Source organism: Pan paniscus, chromosome 1 (assembly GCF_029289425.2).
Source record: "Pan paniscus chromosome 1, NHGRI_mPanPan1-v2.0_pri, whole genome shotgun sequence".
In the NCBI taxonomy this organism is placed as follows: domain Eukaryota; kingdom Metazoa; phylum Chordata; class Mammalia; order Primates; family Hominidae; genus Pan; species Pan paniscus.
The window spans coordinates 221,926,151-221,945,345 of record NC_073249.2 but is presented as its reverse complement, the minus strand read 5'-3'; the positions used below and the strand labels follow the sequence as shown (position 1 = coordinate 221,945,345).

Here is a 19,195-nt window from a genome sequence, read left to right as displayed (position 1 = left end):
CAGGGCACGGAGGAGCCACCGTGCATTTCGGTGGAAGAGGGAGCAACTCGGATTTTGATGACCAGTTTCCTGGGCTGCAGGGAAGGGTCACATTGAGAGCACCAGGAACAGAGGAAGGAGCAGCTGAGGACTGAGCAGGGGTCCCATGGGGACGGGGCAGTAAGAGCTGTTCGGGAGAGGAGTGGAGCGGCACTGGGTGGGCATGGGCATGGGGGGAGTAGGGAGGAGCCAGCTGGGTTCCCAGACTTCCAGAGCAGCACAGAGGCGGAGAGGGATTTTTTTGCAGGGGGGATAATGAGTTCCATTCGGGACAAACTGTATTTGAGATGCTTTTGGGAACCCTGTTGAGGGGCAGCACTGGCCAAGTTAATTTGGGAGTCAATATGACACACAGGCGATGCTCGAGGCACAGACCATGGATCTGACCACCCCAGGAGAGAAGGGCCACAGGTTAGGACGTGTCAAAGCCAAGGGTTAGGGGACCGTGTGGTGGCCGGGGAGGCTGGAGTATCCCTACAGACACTACGGGGCCCCCCGTCCAGGGAGTGCAGGCTTCACTGAGGGCCTGGTCAGCTGTGCTACAGACAGGGAGCAGACAGCAGACAGGGCGTGTCCTTGTGTCTGTCCATGCTGCCCGCAGAGGGAAGACAGAACTGGGAAAGTCTGTCCAGGAGGCAGGAAGAGGTAGGGGGCGGGGAAGGAGAGAGCTTCGGAAATGTGCCTGGGTCAGGTGGGGGATTCAGCATCAGGACAGACAGCAGCCACGCTGAAAAGCATCATGGGAGGGGCGTCGGGTCCATGGGGAGAGACCAGAGCGGGCCCAGGTGGGAGTGGAGCCCATACTTCATGGCCGAGAAAAGCAGGCAAGTTTGGAGAAGGCGTGTCCAAGGTGAAAGGAGAACCAGACACAGGGCTGAAGGTCAAGGACAGAGGAGGCTGGAGCCTCATAGCAGGGTCAGGGGCTGAGGAATGACTGCGGACCAGCCCAGGCAACGTGGAGGGAGGACACCATCCTGCCAAGGGCCGATGGGTGGCAAGGTGGGCCAGGGCAAGGCGGGTAGGCTTACAAGTAAATGGGGAGGGGTGGGGGCAGATGAGGGAGGAAGGAGCAGAGCCAGCCCTGATGGGGCAGGAGGGTGGCAGCCTAGGGTACTTTGCCACAGAAGAGGCTGTGGGGCTGGCGGCATGGAGCAGTCCTTGCACCAGAAGGGGAGCATGCCTCGTAAGCCCCAAGTCAAAGAGGGGCCTGGTCATGAGAGTCATGCAAGGGTGGGTCACAGGCACTGTGTTAGTGCCGTGCTGGGGGCACCCACCACTCACTTTCCTTCATTTCAGCCTGGCCGAGTCCTCCTCATCCATCAAGTCCAGGTTCACCATCAGCTCCTCTACTCAGCCCACCCGACCTGGGAGAGGCCGGCACCCAACTCCAGCAAAGAGCTGGCCTGGAGTTGGCAGCGGAGGGTACTCGCTGGGCCTGACAGCTCACACACCACACCTGGCGCTGCCACCACGGGCCCTGGTGAGGCATGAGCTCCTCCACTCCAGGAAGGGGCAGGGCTGGGAGAGGGGCTTGGAGGGGCCTCAGCCTCGATTGGGAAACAAAGCAGCTGGGGCGACTGGGCGGCCCTCCTCAGTCATGTGGGGAAGCGACAGGCCGTGCTCCAGGCTCTGAGAGGAATGGGTTTTCAATGCATGTTCGCCCCAGAGATTTCAGTGCACGCTCCTGCCGGGAGGCTGAGCAGCAAATGCTTGCGGATCTGCGTGGGGAGCAGACGCCGCGGGGGCAGGGGCCTCGAGAACCTCTGGAATCAGGGGTCAGCCTCGCAGGGCCGTGGTGCCTGCCTGGCCACTTCCATCAGAGCGCCAGCTCCCAAGAGGCCTGCGGGCACCCGCCTGCTCCCAGCTGCTCTGTTCCCGCATCCTCGCTCCCCGGAGGGGCAGGAAGCTCCTACAGCTCTGCTTTCCTCTTGCTCCCCTCAGTGACAGACACAAGAGCTGGTTCAAAGAGAAATCAGGACCAGCCCAAAGGCTGCAGAGCCCCTGGGGTCAGCCAGGATGGGGAACCTCTGTTCTTATGACAGAGACAGGGAAGCTGCCTCTTTGGGCCGCGCGAACCCTGTCGATGTCTGTGACCCTACAGAGTCCATGCCAGGCGGAGAACTACCAGCTCTCAAACATGGCAGAGCTCAGGGAATGTGGACACCTGTGGGCAGCAGCCCCCGTGAATGAGTGCGTGTGGCCTGCACACGCCCACCCCACCTGCCCCGCATGAGGAGGAGAAAGGCCAAGGGGCTGCGACCCTTAGCCCAGAGCCCACCAGCCTGGCTTGGTCTCATCAGGCAGGACCTGCAGGCCAGGGCCACCTGGAGGGAGCCCACCCCTCCGGCTTCCCAGCAGGCCCTTCAGCAGGGGATGGGGGACCCAGGGCGCGGTCCTCATCCCCCTCCAGCATTCTTACACAATGCCAGGGAACACCAAGGCGCCACACTCAGAGGCGACCTAGACGCCCAGGCAGCAGCCATGCTAAGGCGCTCTTAAAGGGGTCTGTCTCTCTTGTCCTGTCTGCCCAGCCCCACCCCACGGGCCCTGGGAGTACAGCCCAAAGGCCTACCCGCTGGTTATGAAGCGTTCCTTCTCAAGGCCTCACCGGATCAGCCCCGCAGCCCAAAGTCACCGGTCAAGGCAGTGGCCAGGCCCAGCCCTACTCTGACCCCTACTGACAGGACAGGACTCATGCAGGCACAGATTCCCCCTGGAGGCCCAAGCACAGGGACCCTAGGGCTGCCTGGCAGGGAGGGGCCGCCGTTCCAAGGATGCGCACTCACCACCAGCTGGGGCACAGGCAGCGACCTGCCTTCCTGGCTCAGCGACACGTAGGTGAAGAAGGCACTGGCGGCCCGGTAGCGCTTCTGAGAGCTGTCCACAACAGGGTCGGCGTCCACCAACACCTCGATCTCCATGGACTTATTGCTCGTGAAGGTCATGCGTCCCGAGATGGTGATGACGCAGCCTGTGGAGAAGGGAGGGCGGGGGTCAGGGCGGCCTCCACCCCACGGCTGGGCGGGGGACACTGGCGTTTCTGTGGTCAGCAGGCAGACACTTGGTTAGGGGAAGCAGTGGCTTGGCTGACTACCAGATGTTCAAATAACAGAATATTAGAATGTGTCGTTAGTTGCCCATGAATGTTTATCTTTCTAGTGAGCAGGTTTGTCTACGCTAAAATTCGGCACTGAAGGATTTTGGTGGCCATGAGTTCGAGCCCCCGCCCAGGCGGGCTCTCTCCTGGCCGGGAGTGGCAGCACCTGCTGAAAGGCTTCAGAGCCACTGTGCCCCCACGGGGGAGGCCGCAGACTGCCTTCCAGGAGCTGTGGGTGTCGGCTGGCTCTGCCCTTCCTTAGGTCAGGGCCAAATCTGCAAACTGCACTGTCCATTCATTGGCCTTGCTGGTGCCCACCGGAGCCACAGCTGCCCCACTACACTGCTCCAAGCACCAAGACAGAACCTTGTATCACCTTCCACAGCCACTCCCACCCTCAGGGGCTCCAGTGACACAGGGCAGCTGCCCGTGCCCCTTGGTGGGATTGAATCATATGTGACTGCATGCCAAGCCTCCCTTCTGGCCCCACTGGTCTCGCCCACGGGACCACAGCTTCCTCCTCTGGGTTGCTGGATGCCACACCCCTTGGCCAGAGTCCTCCATGCTCAAAGCACCAGCCCCATTTCTCTGTGAATCATGACAAAGTCCAAAGTCACCAGTTCCCATATATTGTTCCTATGTCCCTCTCTCCCCCTCAACCCTAACCAACCTCTCTGTACGCCCCACGCTCCCCAGGGCCCAACAGTCCATCCTGGCAGAAGCTTCCTGACCCAGAGCTGCTCTTCTGCCCCCGCCACCCTCCCCGGCATGGGCTCCATCCTCCCACCTGGCCTCAACATAATCCCTTAATCTCAGGGAGCTCAGCTCTTCCCTATAGGCAGGCACGAGACACCCTGCCTGGGGGATAGCTACGGGATGGAAGGACTCAAGCCAAGAGCTGACCTGGGGCCCCGGGAAGCTGTCACCATTGATGTCACTGGCCACCGGGCTGCAGAAACCCCCGGGGACTTCCGGAGCAAGTGCTGCCCTGCGGTCAGAATGCCCTCCCAGGCGGCCCAGCATGGCCTCTATTCTGGGCCAGGCTCAAGGAAATCCCTGCCCAACTCTGGCTGCTGGGACTTGCTCCCCAGGAAATATATCTGGCTTTGGGGACCTTTTAACGTGGCCTCTGGAACCCTCAGTGTCCTAGCTGCACCGAGACCAGCCTCACAAGGCAGGGGAAATTAGAGACCCAGAGTGAGAAAGCGGTCAGGTGGTGGCTGTTGGAGGGCAGTTAGCAGGCCAGAGGCAAGAGCGGTTATTCCATGTTAAAAAGTATCAGAACGATCCATGCTGCATTCAACTTCATACTTACAGGGAGCGCTTCGTGCCAGTGCTGGGAGAGGAGGAAGGAGCTGTGTGGTCAGCGCCAGCAGGCATTACGTGAGCTGTAAGGTACAGAGTCCCATGCAAAGCGCCCGCAGTCACAAGACGCACCCCGGGAGGAGGGCAGGCCATGGGTCAGGCCCCAGCTAAGGAGCTAGAAGTTTCAACGGGTCAGACCTGCGGGTATCCCAGCATCTCTGCCTCCTTCCTCACATGCCCAGCCCACATCCCTCACCAACAATTGTGTTTAACACTTGGGAGTCACAGGCCAAAAAGCAGGAACAAGCCCTTTCCATGAGCAGAAACCAACAAGAACTTCCCTGTGGCCACAGTGTCACACACGGGGGCCACCCATGAGCGTGGTGCCTGGAGGAGGGCAGGTTCCAGGGGTCTTTGAACACTGGCTCTTAGTTTTGAGGAGCAAGAGAAAACGTGTTTTTGTTTTTGAGATGGAGTCTCGCTCTATTGCCCAGGCTGGAGGGCAGTGGTGCCATCATGGCTCACTGCAACCTCTGTCTCCCAGGTTTAAGCGACTGTCACACCTGTCACTTAAATAGCTGGGATTACAGGCGTGCACCACCATGCACGGCTGATTTTTGTATCTTTTGTAGAGATGAGGTTTTGTCTTGTTGACCAGGCTGGTCTAGAACTCCTGGCCTCAAGTGATCCAACTGCCTCGGCCTCCCAAATTGCTGGGATTATAATTAGGTGTGAGCCACTCTGCCCAGGCTCCAAAAACATGCTCTTGGTGTTGCCCATGAAGGCCCCCCTTGGCCACCGCTGCCACGGCCAGATCCTGGCTGCTCATGGCTTAATTGCTGTGTTAGAAATCTGAAGAAACTCCTAACAGCAATCAACAATGACTTTAAACAACTAAGTAGGTTGATTATAAAAGCATTAGACGTAACAACAAAAAGAAGAGAATGCTGTCTGGGAGAGCCTCTTGTGGTCCATAATACAATTAACACTTCATAAATGTCAGGAAAATTTTCAATTACAACCAAAATCTGAGACTTTTCACCCTTCAGAGAGCAACATCATTATTCTAAACAAGACACAGGCTATAAGATTGGCTAGCAGGACAAAGTAAGATACTTTAAAACTGGAAACCTAACTGGATATAGTGGCACACGCCTGTGGTCCCAGCTACTTGGGAGGCTCAGGCGGGAGCATCGTTTGAGCCCAGGAGGTCGAGGTTGCAGTCAGCTGAGATCGCACCACTGCACTCTAGCCTGGGTGACAGAGCAAGACCCTGTCTCAGGAAAAAAGAAAAAAACTGGAAACCTGATGTGGTCACTGGCTGGGACTTAATTTGAAACCTAGGGTTGACAGACGAATCACAAGTCCCAGTCACCGAGAGAGCCCAGTTTCCAGGGGCCCTGGCTTAGGGCATCCCATCTCCTAGACCCTGGGCTCAGAAGGCACATCCCACACATGACACCAAGGTCTCACAGGCAGCCTCTGGGAAGGGACTGTCCCAGGGGACCTCGGGGGGACCAGCTCCCACCCCCAGGGCTCTGTTCCTGCTCTAGCCCTTCCTGAAGAATTCCAGCTACAGACCGGGCACAGTGGCTCATACCTGTAATCCCAGCACTCTGGGAGGCCGAGGCGGGCTCATCACTTGAGGTCAGGAATTTGAGACCAGCCTGACCAACATGATGAAACCCTGTCTCTATTAAAAATACAAAATTAGCTGGGCATGGTGGCACATGCCTGTAATCCCAGCTACTTGGGAGGCTGAGGCAACAGAATCGCCTGAACCCGGGAGGTGCAGGTTGCAGTGAGCTGAGATCATGCCATTGCACTCCAGCCTGGGCGACAAGAGCGAAACTCCATCTCAAAAAAAAAAAAAAAAAAAAAAAAGAATTCCAGCATTCCAGCTACAGGCACTTTGTCAACCCCAGGATGGCGGCTGAGGCGCACACCAAATCCTCTTCGCCTCCTCCAGGTCACATAGAGGCCCCCCTGCAGCATCGAGGCCTCCCTGGGGATGGAGGTCCATCCAGGTGGGGTTGGGGTGATGAGCGACTGGCCTCAGCCTCTACAAGGGCCCCTAGCCTGCCCCCTGCTTTCCACACCCCACCAGAGTGGCCTTCTGTGAGCTCCCTGAAGCTCCTGGCCCCCGTGGTCCCTCCCTAGAAAAGCCCTCCTCCTACCCCCATCTGGTTCATCTTCTGAACCTCGGCTCAAGCATCCCTTCTCCAGAGAGCTGCCCAGGGCGGCTCAGCCCCCTCCACCACACCCCCTCTAGAACTGTCCTCCGCTCCTGCAGAGCCAACGACCCCATTTGCATTGGCACACTTGTTGGCTTGTCTATTTCACTGTTGTCTGTCGGTCTCCATCTAGCCTGGAAGTCCCACGAGGGCAGGGCTGGGCCCAGGGGGCCCAAAGCAGGTATCCAGTTGACAGGCTGGACCCCTCTGGGGACCCACGAGGGCTGGGGTGTGGGTCACATGTGGACACCAGGTCACCACAGACTCAAGCTGGCCAGAGCCCCATTAGAGCCCCAGGTTTGCATCCTCCTGAAGTGGATGCTGAGCAGCCCAGGATCAGGAGTGCCCAGGAGCATGGCCAGCAGCCCCTTCCAAGCCCTGCTGGCCGGTACTTCCTTCCAGTCTCAACTTCAGTGCCACTCCTGGAAGCAGCCTGCCCTGGAGCCCCACACCTGTCCACCTCCCTTCCTCCCTGCAAAAGGGTGGAGAGCCTGGGGGCAGTCACGTGCTGGCCGTCACCTGCCCACGGGGCAGCCCAGACTGATTCCGCCCTTCCTGCTAATTCCTCCACGGCACAGCCACGTGCTGTCATTCCTCCCACTGGGTCAGAGCCTGGACCGTCCAGGCTGCCGGCCAAATCATGACCATGCCCACAGGTCCCTCCACCAAACGTGGAGGCGGGTGAGGCTGGTCAGGCATCAGAGAGCTGAAGACAGCATGTCCAGGTGGCTCTCGGGAGCACTGAACCTGACAGGAAAGGCAGAGGCAGGGCCCGACAAGCACTGCCTGCAGACCTGGTGTGTCACACGGAGGTCAGGATGCTTCAGGATCTCCCAGCAATGAGGGGAGCTCAGGCCTCCTTCCCACAAAGTCTGCCTTGATTCAGCCCTCCCGCCAGGCATGAGAAGGGCAGGAAGGGGGGTCCACACCTGCCTTGTATACCAGTAGTGTCTGTCTGTATCCTGTGGTGAACCTGGCACTAGGCAAAGTTGGGACATTGCGGGGCCCATCCGAGGAAGGGGAGAGAACCTCAAATCCACTTCCACGCACCTGTCTCAGAAACCAGCAAAGCAAACACAACCCCAAGCAGTGCCAGTCCCTGCCATAACAAGGCAGCCAAGACTCGGAGGGCTCTGTGGGGGCAAAAAGACCTCTTGGTCCTGACAATCAGCCCACGAGCGGAGGCGCTGCCTTGGGATGGCTCCACCACATCACCCGTCCAAATGCACCTGCAGTCAAGGTGGCTGGGGTTTATTGAAAAGATGGGTGGGACCAGCTTGAGGTGAAAAATGGATTAACCAAGAACAGCATCTCCCACTGAGTGGGCGGATCAGTGCCCACCTAGGACAGGTGTGGATGCTTGTTTAGTTCTGGGGAAGGCGGCCAGAAGGGGAACGCCTGGTCCTCTCTGAGCCTCTGTAGCAGGAACAGCAACCAGGGCCCTGATGAAGCCAGACATTCATGACAAAGTGTCTCATCAGGAAAGGCAGGGCTCTTCGAGGCCCTGGAGCAAATACCTGTCAAGGCCAGTCTCCGGAGGCTACGAAGCCATGTAGGAGGAGCCCTGAGTTCCATGGCTTTGGAGTCAGATGGGCCTGGATTTAAATCCAGGCTTGGCCACTGAGCAGGGACAAGCCAGGAGACTGCACTGTGCCTCAGTTTCCTCATCTGCAAATGCTTTCCCCATGCACCCAGCTTCAGAGAATGCAGGGGAGCAGCAGACCCAGCCACGACCCACTCACAGTGGCTCTCCTTCATCAGGGGCTCCACAGGCCACCTGGGCATTTTGGGGGTAACTTCCTCCACATTTTTAAAGGAGACACAGTCAACCCATGTGGTTCTATCCTTGCTCTGAGGCTATACTGATGTCAACTGCCCGCATTCATTATGTCACATGACAGGCCCAGGACAATAATTTGGGGTGGGGCCTGAGTGTGCCCCACGGGCACCACTGGAGAGGCTTGCAGGGGGTAAAAGGAATCATACCACAAAGTAACAAGAAGCTAATTTTTTGTATTTTTAGTAGAGACGGGGTTTCAGCATGTTAGCCAGGATGGTCTCGATCTCCTGACCTCATGATCTGCCTGCCTCGGCCTCCCAAAGTGCTGGGATTACAGGTGTGAGCCACCGCGTCCAGCTTAACGATGCATTTTCAAGCTGCCTGAGAGCCAGGAGTTCCGGCACAAGTGCACGGGGACCAGCTGCAGTCACTCCGCAGTCCAGGGCAGGCCTCAAAGGTGGCTGTAGCCGCGTGTGATCAATGAGGGTCGAGCTTCATCACTCACACTCGAGGCCCTGACGGGGCGGATGCCAGGTGGTGTTTAGGCCAGGTCGTTGGAGACACCAAAGCATGGGCTCAGAGCTCTGGTCCCAGAGACCAGCTGCTGGGCCTGCCCTCCCAGTCCCACCTGGAACCAGCTCCATGGCTGTGAACAGCTTCCTTAACCCCTCGGAATTGCAGCTTCCAAATGGGAAAAACAAACAGAGATAGCGACAGTCCCTGTCTCACTGGGCTGTGTGAGAAGTAAATGGTATGAAGCAGGTGGCACAATGCCTGGCATCAAGTGTGTCATATTAGGTACAGTTAAACGTATCAGTGCCCGTAGTGGGCTGAATTGTGAATTACAGCCGCTTTCTGTTTTGAAGTAGTTGTTGAGCCTGCCTGGAGTGGCACAGCCCGTGAGCGCTGGCAGGTACCCCAGCCTGACTCCCCCAGCAGACGGGCGTCTCTCCAGGGGCGGCAGCAGCCAGATTTCAGCAGTATGCCAGGGATTTGGAAAAGAAAACAAAATTAAAAAAAAATAGCTGTTAGCAAGACTGAGAGGTTGCCAAGTGTTTCAGAGTTTAGGAAAAGCTCAGCGTTTATGCTCCAAAAAGAGCTGTGGCTGTTAACTTTCGTAAGAAAAGCCTGGAAACAGTGAACTGACTTCGTATTTCTTACATAACACACCCCAAGGCCTTTTCTAGAAGACTCCTTATTTTTCACCCTAATAGTGGAGATCGTTTCTCCCCAAGAAAACGTCAACTTTAGGTTTTCTCACCAAGTGCTTCCAAAACTATTACACTGAAGGCAACGATATAACTTTTTCACACCAGCTACCTCTGGACATTTTAATGTCTCAACTGAAAAAAAAAAAAATCCACACAGCAAGTGACCCCACAGCTCCCATTAGGGGCTCCACTGCTTGCCTGGGGGGCGGAGGCTCTCCCACTCTGTGGGTGCTAGCGGGCTCCACCTGCCTTCCCCTATGCTGGTCCCCTGGGTGCGGGCTCCGGCCTGTCATGGCCCTCGTGTCCCCAGCGCCAACTCCGTTGCTGGCCTGGGAACTCCACGCCCCTTTGGTGGGTGGGCACTTCCCATTTCCCATGAGATCCAGTCGCACAGATGAAGCGGTCCTTCCTTCACCCCAGCTGCCTGGTGAGAGTTTAACTTGCCACACACCTGCTAAGGACCCCGTAGGTGCTTGGCCGGGCTAGTTGGCGCAAAGGTGTAAGGGGACAGCTATGACAAGTGGCAGCCTGTCCTAGCAGACCTGAAGTGCCAGCTGGAGGGGCTCGAGCTGAATGTGGCATGTCACGGGCAGCCATGGAGGCTATGAGGAGAGGAACAGCAGGTCCTGGCGTCAAAAGGCTGTGACAATGGAGGTGGCACTGGGTTGGGCTGGTGAGGGGTGAGGGTAACAGAGGTGGCCCTCTGTGGTCTAGGCAAGTGTGGGGCATCCTGGAAGAGTCTGGTTTGTAAATGCCGAATTTGCAGCCAACAGAGCTGGGCCCACGGCAGGGTGGCAGTGGCCTCCGTGGCCACGGGTGAGGCCTCTCCCAGCCACGACAAGTGCCCCAAGTTCGTAAGTTTCTCCTAGGCACACACCCTTCGTGGCTGAAACTCAAAGTTATCTTCTGAACCCCTGGGCCAATGTCTGGATGAAGCAAAGCTGTCCGTGTAACTTCCTGACAGACACCCCACCCAAGCGAGGGCAAGCCACAGCCACAGGGCCTGGCACTTGGCCAATATCGCATAAAAGGTCACTCTCCCAAGGAGGCAGTTTTACGGGAGGCTGAGGGAGAGAAAGCAAAGCACTTCCTGCCTTAAACCTGGAGAAGCCACCCCACAGGTCTGGCGTCTCCATTCCGCATTCCCACTGTTTTCTGGTTATTTTATTTTATTTTTTTTGAGACGGAGTCTCGCTCTGTCGCCCCGGCTGGAGTGCAGTGACACGATCTCGGCTCACTGCAACATCTGCCTCTCAGGTTCAAGCGATTCTCCTACCTCAGCCCCCCGAGTAGCTGGGATTACAGGCGCCTGCCCCCACGCCCGGCTAATTTTTGTATTTTTAGTAGAGACGGGGTTTCACCATGTTGGCCAGGCTGGTCTCAAACTCCTGACCTCAGGTGATCAGACTGCTTCGGCCTCCCAAAGTGCTGGGATTACAGGAGTGAGCCACCACGCCCAGCCTGTTTTTGTTTTTTAAATTGAGACAAGGTCTCACTCTGTCACCCAGGCTGAGTGCGGCGGCACAATCACGGCTCACACTGCAGTCTCTGCCTCCTGGGCTCATGTGATCCTCCTCCCTTAGCTTCCTGAGTAGCCCAGATAATTTTTAAATTTTTGTAGAGATGGGGTCTCACCATGTTGCCCAGGCTGGTCTCAAACTCCAGGGTTCAAGTGATCTTCCTGCCTCAGCCTCACAAAGTGTTGGAATTACAAGCGTGAGCCACTGTGACCAGCCTGCTTTTTGTTTTTTGTTTTGTTTTGTTTTTAAAGAAACAGGGGTCTCACTGTGTTGCCTAGGCTGGTCTCGAACTCCTGGCTTAAACAATCCTCCTACTTTAGCATCCTAAGTAGCCAAAACTACAGGCTTGAGCCATCGTGCCCAGGCCCAGCTATTTTTCTAATAAAATATGCTGAAATGGGCACATCAGAAAACCCCCTTCCACCTGCTAAGACAGAATAATGTGCTCCCAAAAGATGCCCACACCCGAATCCACTGAACCTGTGACCTCACGTGGCAAAGGGGACTCTGCAGACATCGACTAAGTGACAGCCCTGGAGATGGGAAGATTGTTCTGGGGTACCTGGGTGGGCCTGATAGAATCACAGGGTTCCTGTGAGAGGGAGGCAGGAGTGTCAGCACGAGGAGGGGAGTGGGATGATGTTAGGAGAGGCTGGAGGATGGCCGGGACCATGAGCCGAGGAATGTGGGTGGCCTCAGAAGCTGGGAAAGGCGAGACATGGATTCTTCCCTCCAGCTCCTGGTAGGATGCAGCCTGCAGACCTGCCTTAGACTTCTGACCTCCAAAATTACAGGAGATTGAGTGCAGGCTATTTTAAGCTACTGTGTATGGAAATGTTACAGCAGCCCCAGGAAACTCACGGAGGCCACATGACTGGCAACGGGTCTCAACTCCTGGGCTTTTCCCCACTGTGGCAGATCAGCCTGTGGGAGGTAGGGGGTTTCCTCCCAGGGGGACCAGTGGCCTCTCAGGGCTGCTCACATGAGGGGCACGGGCTGTGACCGGCTGCCATGGCCCTGCCGTGCCCTCAGGCTCCAACCGCCTGGATGTGCCCAGTCTACCTGCAGGCACCTTTTCCATAAACGTATGATTTTAAAAGTAATCCTTATGTGGATTAAATTTATACTTGACTTAAGGTTAATACTAATACAACGCCCCAACACAAAGAACTGCAACCCTCGGTCTATGCGACTATTTCTTGTTATTACAAAACCGCTGCCTTCTGGGGCTTATGGAGGAGACGTCACATCCGTTCTCACTTCTGACACTGACCCCGACTCCCTGCCATTTAGAGGAAAGGCCCTGGTTCTTCATTAGTAGCCCCTAGGCCTGCTAACTGTAGAGACTCTCATTTGGCTCTAGTGGGGCTGCTCTCTGGAGTCAGGGTCCGGAGCTAGCCCCCTGCCCAGCTGTATGACTGCTCTTCTCAAAAGTGGGGGGCCCCTGGGGGCCAGCTGGGGTCACTCTCCCTGCATTCCTTAGAGTGGCCCCTTCTCCAGGCTGACATCAATTTCACTGCTGGCTCTCACAAGGGCAGGTCCCACATCCACAGAGACAGAGGCAGCTTGGGGCTGGTGAATCCCAGAGGGGATTTTATCAAGTTCATGATTTTATAAAAGTGGAAGTGAGCTAGTATCTACATGAGTTGAGCTTTAAGGAGACAAAGCATTTCTAGTGGGTTCCCAAATGATATATCTACTCACAACTTCAGAGTGGGCCTTATTGGAATAAAGGTCTTAGCAGATATAATTAAGCAAAAGGTCTTGAGATGAGATCACCCCGGATTCTCCAGGTGTGTCCTAAATCCTATGACAAGTGTCCTTATAAGAGACAGAAGAGGAGAGACACACAGAGGAAGAGGCCTTGTGACCACAGAGACAGACCAGAGTGACGCAGCCACAAGCCAAGAAACGTCAAGGAACAGCTGCTGCTCCCAGAAGCTGGAAGGGGCAGGGACGGATCCTCCCCTGACTTCAGAGGGACCTTGGCCCTGCTGACGCCTTGATTTCAGAATTCTGGCCTCTAGAACTGGGGGCGAACAGACGTCTGTTGTTCTGAGCCCACCAGAAAGCAACGCCCATTCTCTACAGTACAAAGCTCTGCCAGGCGCCACGTGCAACCCAAGGTGAGGTTTCTGTGCCTGCCAGTAGCTCCCTGGGCTCTTGACACCGACTGGGATAGTCCACAATAATGTGTGCCCCCGCCCGGCAGGGCAGCAGGGTCTGGCCCTCGAGACCTCCTTCATGGTATGGTCGAAGTGAGAGGCAGGTGTGGGGCTCGAGGGTGTACAGCGGCCCCAGCAGAGTCCATGAGAAAGTCACGCCGGAACTGTGAGGCCAGCCCCCCACGGTTTCTCACACATCCACCCAGTGTCACCCAGAACCCAGAGCCAGCAGGGGCCGTGCCTCCCCGCACGGCTTCGCTCTGTTTCCCTACCAAGGGGCAAGCGTGGGAGGCAGCGAGCTGATCTAAGGTGCAGTATCCTAGGGGCAAGCATGATGACCCTGCTCTGACAACCCTGGCCCCACTCGGCCAGCACAGCCCTCGCCTTCCTGCAAAGGACCTGGCAGGTGTGACAATCCTCTGGAAAACAACACACGAGTGTGACAGCATTCAACGGCCCCTGGATGTGACAGAGTCTAGTGGGTCCTGGAGGATGCTGGCATAGAAACAGGCCAGACTCCATGGCTGCTATTTCAGTTTGGTCCAAATTCCTCTATACACAAAACAAGATGTCATCTAAGAAAACAACAGTCTTTCTGTTTCTGGTAAGGGGCCCAGTGTTTTACCCAGGAGGCCCCGGCCACAGCCGAGACGAGGTGGGGGCCTGGGCGGCCCACTGTCAGGCCCTGGGTGTGGCTCGGGACAGCGGGAATCAGGCGAGCCCACCCAGCCTGCCCTCACTGCGTGAAGGAAGCCAATCCAAGTGAATGTCCTGCCAGAAATTGTGGCTTCTGAAAATTAAGTCCCCCCGTTAGCCTTGTGGAAAGCCTTTGGCAAAGCAGCTCCTCGTCCGAGTTGCCCCAGATGTCTTCTAGGTTGCTAAGTTAATTCCTGGAAAAAGCATTCGACCCAGACTGCAGTTCCTGGTTTTCCCTCAAAATTAATGATTCCTATTGACCAAGAACCACAACACACCTCCTAGCACTCTCCCTTAAAAGTTAATTCTGGTTGTACAAGGAGTTAAGGGTGGGGACTTGGTTTTTTTGTTGTTTTTTTGTTTTTTTTTTGTTTTTGCGACAGATTCTTGCTCTGTTGCCCAGGCTGGAGTGTGGTGGTATAATCTTGGCTCGCTGCAACCTCCACCTCCTGGCTTCAAGTGATTCTCATGCCTCATCCTCCCAAGTAGCTGGGCTTACAGGTGCCTGCCACCAGCCTGGCTAATTTTTGTGTTTTGTGCTTCGCTGGAAAGTCTATTTCTTTTTCTTTTTTTTTTTTTTTTTTGAGACGGAGCCTCGCTCTGTCGCCCAGCCTGGAGTACAGTGGCGCGATCTCGGCTCACTGCAAGCTCCACCTCCCAGGTTCACGCCATTCTCCTACCTCAGCCTCCCGAGTAGCTGGGACTACAGGCGCCCACCACCACGCCTGGCTAATTTTTTGTATTTTTAGTAGAGACAGGTTTTCACCATGTTAACCAGGATGATCTCGCTCTCCTGACCTCACGATCCGCCCGCCTCGGCCTCTCAAAGTGCTGGGATTACAGGCGTGAGCCACAGCGCCCAGCCAGAAAGTCTATTTCTTTCCTGATGGTTCTCCAAGGACACTCAGGGACAACTGAGCACGGCAAGTCCTATGGAATGCACGTTTCCCACTATGGGCTGTGCATCCGTCTTTCACAAGGTCACCGTAATCGTGATTTACCCAGGCAGGAGTCCTAGAAAAAATAGCATGGAATACGATGCCACAGATTCTCCTGCAGAGTCACGCACCACCACACACCGCGCAGGCCTGTGGGGGACGAGCTAAAACACACAGGACCCACTTGTTTTGGGCAGATTCTAAAATGACATTGTGGTCTATGTTTGTGGCAAACATCTATTGGTCAAGAAAAGATTCTGAGTGAGCCGCTGTCTCTACAAAAAATACAAAATACAAAAATTAGCTGGTTGTGGTGGTGCATGTCTGTAGTCCCGGCTACCTGGGAGGCTGAGGTGAGAGGATTGCTTGAGCACGGAAGTGCAAGGCTACAGTGAGCAGGGATTGCAGCACTGTACTCCGGCCTGGGTGACAGAATAAGATCGTGTTGTGGAAAAAAGAAAAGGATTCTGCAAAGTGGAAGAAAGCAACGCCAGAGACCTTCCTTCTCCTTACCACAAAGCATCCAAAATCCAGCATGTGTGAGCCTAGCCTTCTCTCAGCAATTCCAGGGAGGGAGGCAGCCCTCCACCATTCCAATCTTAGGTGCTTCTGCCCCAGTCCAGGGTCTCCCATTGCCAGGTGTGTTCTGCAGTAGCAGCTGCCGGAGATAGCACCAAGGCTGGGCTACCCGGGGCCTGGGAGTCTGCCCCTGCTCAGGCTCTGGTGGGCAGGAGCTGTGGCAAGGAGAGCCAAGCTTGCACTTCTTCCACTCTCGCTTCCCACGACAAGGGGCTGGTCTCAGCCAACAGCTCCTCCAACGAGCCGCTTTAATGAGGTGGTGTCCTCAGAATCAGCACCAGGCCCTGACGATGCTGACACCACCCTCGGCCTGTGAGGCAGTGCTGCTGCAGGGGGTGCACGGCCTCATCTCAGCAGACGTCACACTGACAAAAATCACCACGTGTCGGGTGCACTTCACTGTACTTCTGCAGAGAGCAGTCACGTAAGACAAGCATGGTGACCTCTGCTCATACAAACTGCAGAGGCCTGGCCTGTCAAGCTGGCACACATACCTCAGGGACAGCTGACACCATTTGCAGGCAGGGGCCAGGTGGCTGGGGTTGGATTTTTGTGGTGGAGAAAAACCACCCAATGCCAGTGCTGCCCTGGGTGGCGTGGGCAGGGCTGGCCGAGGAGGGGCTCCTGCGGGCTTTTCTGTACTGACCCTGCCACTGCCTAAATCATGAATCATTAATTCCGCTCCCAAAATGAAATGTGCTGCCGTGAGGTTTGGTGTCCAGGGTCGTGGCAGCTGCAGGCACAGGACCTTCCCAGAGCTCTGTCTGTGGAGCGTTTTCAGAGGGTGAGTTTAGGCAGGTCTTTAGGAGGATAATGGCCCCGTCATATCTGAGTCAAGGATTTTACCAGATTGAAACATCAAGTCAATAAACAGCAAGGACAAAGAAAGAAACCTCAGCTTCCTGTTCCCTGTGGCAGATGGGCACACACCAAGGCCCACGTGACCCTGGGTGTGAACAGAAAACAAACTGGTGCAGGGACCCAAGCAGCCGAGGGCCACTGCCTCCCTCGTCTTTGCCAGAAGAGTGGTTACCTTTTCTGATCTTGTCATGAAAATTAATGGCGTCCACGGAAGCTGTGACGATGTTGGTCTTGCAGTGGCGTGCAGCCACGATCCCGGCGACCTCATCCATGAGCTTCATGGTCACACCTGCGGAGAAAGGGACATGTGGCAGATGAGACACGGAGGCAGAGGAGATTATTTCACATCCCGGAAATAAGTTACAACTCAAGCCCTCCCCTCCCACTAGCCACCAGCAAGGGCCGCAGCCAGCAGGGGTGCAGGGTGCTCGGCCGCACGTGCTGTGGCTCACGCGCTACATGGGGCTTCCTCAGGAGATTTTTAAAAAATGACCATGGCTGATATGCCAAGCCACTAATAAAACAGCCCTTATCCTGTCCTCTACCGATATCTCACCCTGCTGGGCAAGTTTTGTTACAATATCAACTGGGATGGCTGCAATCCTAAAGTCACAGAACAGCACGTGCTGGCGAGGATGTGGGGGAAACTGGAACCCTCCTCCACTGCCAGTGGGAGCCAAAGGTGCAGGTACTTTGGAAACAGTTTGAAGTTTCGCAAGAGGATAAACACAGAGGGACCGTATAACCTAGCAATTCCACTCCTAGGCAGATACCCAGAAGAAATACATGTTCAACAGAAACTTGTACAGAGCTTTCACAGCAGCATGTACGCATAGCAGCCAAAAAGTGGAAACAACTCAAAGGTCCACACATGATGAATGGAGAAACAAAATGTGGCCTGTCCGTACAACGGAACAATAGACGCTGCACTAGGAATGAAGCTTGAAAACGCTACGCAAAGCAAAAGGAGCCAGACACCAAAGACCACACACTGTATGCTGCCATTGACAGGAAAAACCCAGAATAGGCAAGTCCATGGGGACAGAGGGTAGATTAGGGGTTCCCTAGGGATAAGGGATTAGGGGGATATGGGAATGACCACTAATGGGTACAGGGTCTCTTTGTAGGAGTAATGATAATGGTCTCAAATTGACGGCAATAGTAGTTGCACAACTCTGTGAAAATACAAAAAAAAAATCAACAACTTGTACACTTTATTTTTGTTTTTGAGACAGGGTCTCACTTTGTCACCCAGGCTGGAGTACAGTGATGTGATCTCAGCTCATCGCAGCCTCAACCTCCCCAGGCTCAGGTGATCCTCCTACTTCAGCCTCCAAAGTAGCTGGGATGACAGGCACATGTTACCACACCTGGCTAATATTGTTGTAGATGGGGTCTCACTATGTTGTTTTTTTTGTAGATGGGGTCTCGCTATGTTGCCCAGGCTGGCCTCGAACTCCTGGACTGAAACGATCTGCCCACCTCACCTCCCAAAGTGCTGGGATTACAGTCGTGCTACTGAGCCAGGCCAGTACACTTTACATAGGTGAAATGTGTGGTATGTGGATCATCTTCAGTACAGCTGTTATATCAAACAAACAAAGACTCACTGAAGGAATACTGGAGAATACTCGGGCTGCAGATGTCTGCTTTTACTCAGTCTCTCTTATTTGATGGACCACCACTGTGCACGTGCTGGTCCCCCACCCCCAGTTCTCATCCCCGGTACAACACATATATTACAATTATTTCAATTTTTAAATTTTTTTTTTTTTTTTTTGAGACGGAGTCTTGCACTGTCGCCCAGGCTGGAGTGCACTGGTGCGATCTCCGCTCACCACAACCTCCGCCTCCCAGGTTCAAGCAATTCTCCTGCCTCAGCCTCCCGAGTAGCTGGAACTACAGGCACGTGCCACTATGCCCAGCTAATTTTTTGTATTTTTAGTAGAGACGGGGTTTCACTATGTTGTCCAGACTGGTCTTGAACTCCTGACCTCATGATCCGCCCACTTCAGCCTCCCAAAATGCTGGGATTACAGGCATGAGCCACCGCACCTGGCCATAACTTTTTAATTTATTTTTTATTTTCTTGCAGAGATGGGGTCTTGCTATATTGCCCAGGCTGGTATCAAACTCCTGAGCTCAAGTGATCCTCCTGCTTCAGCCTCCCAAAGTGCGGGGATTACAGGAGTAAAGTAGGCCACCGCTCCTGGCTCTTATTTCACTTAAAAATTTAAAATGTACCTTTACTTAGGTTGAACTACATGAAATTGCCAATAGTCAACAATATTTGACTTACAAAAGCAGCAAAGTGATATTAACCAACTTAATACCTATTAGAAATTTTACAAAGTTATGTACATTCACCCTAGGACACAGAATGATTTTTTTTTTTTTGACACGGAGTCTCGCTCTGTCACCAAGATTGGAGTGCAGTGGCACAATCTCAGCTCCCTGCAACCTCCGCCTCCCAGGTTCAAGCTATTCTCCTGCCTCCGCCTCCTAGTAGCTGGGATTACAGATGCGTACCACCACACCCAACTAATTTTTGTATTTTTAGTAGAGACGGGGTTTTGCCATGTTGTCCAGGCTGGTCCCAAACTCCTGACCTCAGCTTATCTGCCTACCTCGGCCTCCCAAAGTGCTGGGATTACAGGTGTGAGCCACTGCACCCGGCCAAGGACACAGAATGATTCCTAATAAACCCAGAGAGAGGCAGAAAACCAGACTCCATCCCACAAGCGAAAACCAGACTTGTACAGTCACGTTT

The 19,195-nt window shown here is 54.9% G+C and overlaps 1 protein-coding gene across 3 annotated transcripts in view; it reads right to left on the bottom strand.

Moving 5' to 3' along the window:
* ACOT7 (acyl-CoA thioesterase 7) overlaps positions 1-19,195 on the bottom strand; it is a 125,734-nt gene that overhangs the window by 14,509 nt on the left and 92,030 nt on the right. For all 3 annotated transcript variants that reach the window (XM_034954197.4, XM_003822153.6, XM_003822154.5), the window contains exons 7-8: positions 16,598-16,714; positions 2,826-3,010 (exon numbers count right to left, since the gene is read on the bottom strand). In XM_034954197.4, the coding sequence (XP_034810088.1) occupies positions 2,826-3,010; positions 16,598-16,714 (302 nt within the window). The remainder of the gene's footprint in view (positions 1-2,825; positions 3,011-16,597; positions 16,715-19,195) is intronic.